The 6,055-nt window shown below is 36.0% G+C and overlaps 1 protein-coding gene across 1 annotated transcript; it reads right to left on the bottom strand.

The window, feature by feature from the left end:
• Window positions 1–3,273: 3,273 nt before the first annotated feature.
• LOC129631359 (olfactory receptor 2T12-like) lies at window positions 3,274–4,203 on the bottom strand. The gene has a single exon (XM_055552324.1). It carries the CDS (start codon window positions 4,201–4,203, stop codon window positions 3,274–3,276), a length of 930 nt encoding a protein of 309 aa, XP_055408299.1.
• Window positions 4,204–6,055: the final 1,852 nt, after the last annotated feature.

The raw sequence follows: 6,055 nt of genomic DNA, 5'->3' as shown, positions 1-6,055 counted from the left end.
AGCAGCTGCGCTTTTCTAGAGCAGCTGTGAATTGATACCCCATGTCCAAGGTAAGAGAAACCCAGGTAAGATGGTAGGTGTTGCGAGAGGCATCAGAGCGCAGACACACAAACCAGTGCCAAATAAATAAATAATAAATGTTAAAAAACTACAATGGGAAACTACGTATTTCAGTGGCTAAAATTAAAAGGACTTACAATAATGTAAAACAACCAGCATTCTCAGTTTATAAGTGAGCTTTGCCAATAGAATATAAATTCATGTAAAAATCTTAGTAAAATTTAGCATTATCAAGTATTGATCAATATTATTATAACTAATTAACTAATAATTCCACTGTTGTCTAAACAGAAATGAAAGCTGAGTTTATTAATTGGTAATACAGAAATGTCTGCAGCAGTTTAATTTACAGTAGTCCAAAACTGGAAACAATTCAAGTATTCACAAGAGATGAATTAATAAATGTTATTATATTAATATTCCACAATAAATAAAACATAATATTTAATAGGAATATAAAACTATAAATAAATGTTCATAGTACTGAGGAAACAAAATATGGCATAACTAACACTGATATTTTAAGTAAGGATTTCTGGAGTTATTGACTGGAAGATAGCAAAAGGAAGACTTCAAGGATACTACAAATACTCTAAACCTTAATATTTATTGTGGTTACACTGGCATAAACATATGTAAAATTCATCAAAATTTACTTGTGAATTTGTATTTAATAACATTAATTAAAATCTATATCAACTGTAAATAAATGACTTAATGATGATATATTGGAGTTTCATCTTTAGCATCAGTCCTTCAAAAGAACACCCAGGACTGATCTCTTTTAGTGAGATCAGGTTGGGAGTTCACTCCCCAATTAAAATTCTCTTATTATTCATACTTTTGATATATTGCCTCCATCTGGTACTACTTTATTTCTAGACCTATATGAAAAATATACCAGTGCAACTTTTGGAATTTTTTGTGCAAATTTTATTAAAGAATTAAGAGTAGGAAATCCCCAAAGTAATCAAAACAATAAAGAGGTGTACATTGTATAACTTTGAAAACTATTTTGAAATTATTTTTTTAATTATTGATTTCATATTTAACTTCATTTTGTTCAGATCTTTTATTCAGTCACTCTGTCGTGTCTGACTCTTTGCATCTCCATGGACTGCAGCATGCCTGCAGTCTTCTTTGTCCTTCACTATCTCTGGGAGCTTGCTTAAACTCATGTCCGTTGAGTCAGTGATGCCATCCAACCATCTCATCCTCTGTCATCCCCTTTTCCTCCTGCCTTCAGTCTTATCCAGTCTCAGGGTCTTTTCCACTGAGTCGGCTCTTTGCATCAGATGACCAAAGTATTGGAGCTTCAGCTTCAACGTCAGGACTTCCAGTGAATATTCAGGACTGAGTCCCTTGAGGATTGGCCAGTTTGATCTCCTTGCAATCTGAGAGACTCTCAAGAGTCTTCTCTAGCACCACAGTTCAAAAGCATCAATTCTTCTGCGCTCTGCCTTCTTATGGTCCAACTCTCACATCCATACATGACTACTTTAAAAACCATAGCTTTGACTAGATGGACCTTTGTTGGCAAAGTAATGTCTCTGCTTTTTAATATGCTGTCTAGGTTGCTCATAGCTTTTCTTCCAAGGAAAGGGTCTTTAACAAAGGAACAAGGGTCTTTTAATTTCATGACTGCAGTCACCATCTGCAGTGATTTTGGAGCCTAAAAAAATAAAGTCTGTCATTGTTTCCTTATCCATTTGCCGTGAAGTGATGGGACCAGATGCCATGATCTTAGTTTTCTGAATGTTGAATTTTAAGCCACTTTTTCACTCTCCTCTTTTGCTTTCATCAAGAGGCTCTTTAGTTCTTCTTCACTTTCTGCCATAAGAGTGTTGTCATCTGTGATTGCATAGGCCAATTTATGCAGTTTCTGATGGGCATTTGACTTTGATGACCAAATGTTCTGTTGTATCTGCCTAGAATGTGTCTTTAACAAATAAATAGTACTCTTTCCCAACCCTTAAGGAGTGACCTGTATTTTGTATAAGAAATAGCCCTAGTGATCTGCACATTTGTAGAGATCAAGTGTCTGAGATAACTTTTAAAAAAGAAATAGCTAATTCTTACTCACATTTGAAAACTCATTATCATCAGGTGGTTTATTAAGACTGAGTATATTTATGTATCTCAGGTCATATCCATGGACCCATGTCCATCATAAATCAATATACCCTTTAAATATTATGGACAAAATCAGTTTCAAAAATAAGATTTTATTTGTGGTTTGCGTTAAAACATATTATTCATTGCAGTTACAATTAGATCCTGGGGAAAGGTATGGATTACTTAAATGAAAAGTTGCATGAATTGATGTCTGGCAAAACTAATACAGTGTTTCAGGTTTAAAAATAAAATAAAAAAAAGAAAAGAAAAGACTGCCTTCAAACACCAAATAATACAGTCTGCAGAGAAATAAAAAACAATATTGTGACAATTTAACATTTCGATTACACACTTTGTCTTGTGCCATGGGCTTTCATTTTAAATTATAGCTAAATAGCAGTGTTCTTATCTTTGTTTGATCTCTATATTTAATTATTAGAAATGCACAGAACAAAGACATAGAAAACATAATATTAAAAATAAATTACTAGAAAGAAGTAAAATATCAGTCCCATTTTTAACATTTTCACGTTTGTTATCAGCGATAATATTTAACTTTCTAACTTCCTGTTTATTTAGAAAATGGGAGTAAAAATATTTATATCACATGGTTGTCATAGGATGCAAAATAATTTCAGGCTTCTGAGGTAAGGGAATCTGCCTGTCTGTGCATGAGATGCAGGAGAGGTGAATTCGATCCTCAGGAGAAGGTAGTGGCAACGCACTCCAGAACTCTTGCTGCTTAGCATGAGGTACAGCAAATAGTAAAAGCTCAAGAAACATTATATCTTGATATGGGCCAGTATTCTTGCTTATAAAATCCCATGGACAGAGGAGCCTGGCAGGCTGCGGTCTATGGGGTCACAAAGAGTCAGACTGTACTGAGGGACTGAGTGAGTGTGCATGTGCATGCGCGCGTGCACACACACACACACACACGGTAGACTGACAATTCTTAACAACTTCCTATTATACCTGAATTTAATTTTCTTTTCAAGCATTACTAAAGAAGAGATAGCTATAATATGATTAAAATGCTAATAACCTCAATAATTTGACAATGGATAATGTTAAATACTGGGACAAAGTTTGCTGGCATTAGAAGTCTGCACATTTTCCCAGCCACCTTTTCAAGGCTTCTCTGACCTCACTGTTCCTCCAACTGTAGATGAGGGGGTTCAGCACAGGAGTGAAGATAGTATAGAATGCTGACACAACCTTATCATGGTTAGCTGACCTATAGGATTTGGGTCTCATGTAGATAAAAATGGCAGGTCCATAAAAGAGTGCCACCACAGCTAAATGGGAGGAACAGGTGGCAAAAGCCTTCCTGAGGGCTTCTTGAGAACGCAAATGGAGAACGGCAGAGAGAATGCGGCTATAGGAAGTCAGAATAAAGGAAAAGGGAATTAGGAGCATTAACACACAGCAAACATACATGGCATTTTCAAAGACTGATGTATCAGCACAAGCCAAACGCACCAACATGGGGGCCTCACAGAAGAAATGATCGATCTCATGAGCACTGCAAAATGGGAAGCTCAGTGTAGTGGCTGCTTGCATGAGCCCATCAGCTGCCCCCAGGAACCAAGAGCCCAGAGTCATTTGAATACATAATTGCCAGTTCAGGAGTACAGGGTATCTCAGTGGGTGGCAAACAGCTATATAACGGTCATAGGACATGGCGGCTAGGAGGAAACTCTCTGCACCACCAAGCGTGAGTGAGACAAAAATCTGCAACCCACAGCCAGCAGGAGAGATGGATTTGTTCCATGTCAAGTAGTCAGCAGCCATTTTGGGCACGATGGAGGAAACCAACATCAGGTCCATGAGGGAGAGTTGGCTCAGTAGGAAGTACATGGGCCTGTGGAGTCGGGGGTCCAGGAGAATCAAGAGAAGCATGAGGGCATTGGCCATCAAGGAAGCAATGGCCATTGTCAGCACCATCATAAATAGAAAGAGGTGGGATCTTGTGTGCTTAAAGATTCCTAGGAGAATAAAGTCTGAGGTTGTATTTCTCTTCTCCATGATTTCTGCTGGATATGACACTGGAAATGAAAAAAAAAGAAAAGGTAAGGGCTTTTATTATCCAAAAATCACGGTTCAACTTCATAACTTCTGGGTATGTAGTGGATATGGGATCCAAGGACCTGATTCAAAGCCTTACTTCCTGTTTATAGTGAGTCTTCTTGACCTATCATCCACTTCTCTATAGTGGAATGTTAATAAATGTTAATATTTTAAGTAAGGTCAAGCTATATAATTCAGAGAATACTGTATTAACTAATTGAGATGATAGATTAAGATAGATCAAAAGCAGAAAACAATGTGAAGGATTAAATAATTGTAAATAGTTACTTTGACTATACATTTTGTATTGTTATTTTATGCTCTTATTATGTGTAATGAAACCAAATTAACTTATTGAGGAAATAAACACTCATTTAGAAATTTGTCATCTATATTTTTTTAATGAAGGTAATTTTTTCTAAATGTTGGAAATTGTAACATATTCGATCTAGTTTTTTTTAATATATAACAAGAAATTATAGTTCCTAGGACCATGAAATGGAACGGATTAATATAAGTGAAACAAAATTTCTGCATTGAAGGGAGATAATATCCTCAGTAATTGATGAAAATGTCCTTTTTTTTCTTTTTCTCACTGAATCACTATTTCTATTTACATGATTTTAAAATGCAGATATTCTAGTTCTTTACTCTGTCCTCTGAAATCTTCAATGTCTTCCCACAACACTTACTCTCACAAACTTATTTCTCCAGCTTACTAAGGCTTGGTGACAAGGCCTTAACACCATTTCACTGCAAAGTATACTGTCACAGAGACTTCAAATCATCAGGTGAATATGACAGGGAAGCATGAAAGATCTTTCATATTAATAAATGCTCAGAGGAAATACCAATAATTATAACGAGAAGTAACATTGCTAAAAGGACAAAGAAGCAATTTTAAAGCAACTTCATTACCATGAAGTGTAATTATTAACAAAATGTAAAGATACTTTGGAAGAAAAAACACTTTATTTTAAAAATACCTAAATTCAAATATGTTGCTTGTCTTTAAACATAGTTTTTAATATTCAACAAAAAGAACCATTTTCGTGTGCTGTGTGTGCTTAGTCACTCAGTCAGTCTGACTCTTTGGGACCCCATGGACTGTAGCCTGTCAGCACCTCTGTTCATGGGGATTCTCCAGGCAGAAATACTGGAGTGGGTTGCCATGCCCTTCTCCAGGGGATCTTCCCAACCCAGGGATTGAACTCAGGTCTCCTGCATTTCAGGTGGATTCTTTACCATCTGAGCCACCAGGGAAGACAAAACTGAAATGACTGAGATAAATGAGTACAACTTCATTAGAAAGGATTTACAGGTTGAAAACCATTATAATAGAGTACAAGTAAGAATTTTTTTAGTGTTTATCATTTTTAAAGTTGATACTAAGAAAAAAAAACGTGTAAATTCATAAAGAGCAGAAGAGTATATAGCTGCAAGGAACCAATAATCCCTTGTTATTAGCAGAAAAAAATGCACAAATGTGCCACGTTTAAAAAAAAAATAAATGTAACATTTGCAGATCATGGCATCTAGTCCCATCACTTCATGGCAAATAGATGGAGAAACAGTGGAAATAGTGACAGATTTCATTTTTTGGGGCTCCAAAATCACTGCAGATGGTGACTGCAGCCATGAAATTAAAAGACACCTTGGAAGAAAAGTTATGACCAACCTAGACAGCATATTAAAAAGCAGAGACATCACTTTGCCAACAAAGGTTCGCCAAGTCAAAGCTATAGTTTTTCCTGTAGTCATGTACGGATGTAAGAGTTGGACTATAAAGAAAGCTGAGTGCCGAAGAATT

This window comes from Bubalus kerabau, chromosome 1 (genome assembly GCF_029407905.1).
Source record: "Bubalus kerabau isolate K-KA32 ecotype Philippines breed swamp buffalo chromosome 1, PCC_UOA_SB_1v2, whole genome shotgun sequence".
In the NCBI taxonomy this organism is placed as follows: domain Eukaryota; kingdom Metazoa; phylum Chordata; class Mammalia; order Artiodactyla; family Bovidae; genus Bubalus; species Bubalus kerabau.
Note: the sequence above shows the minus strand (reverse complement) of the source record. Positions and strands in the feature narration are given on the sequence as shown.

Bases quoted from the DNA above. Each gene is read 5' to 3' on its own strand.
- LOC129631359 (XM_055552324.1), bottom strand. From the start codon at position 4,203: ATGGAGAAGAGAAATACAACCTCAGACTTTATTCTCCTAGGAATCTTT.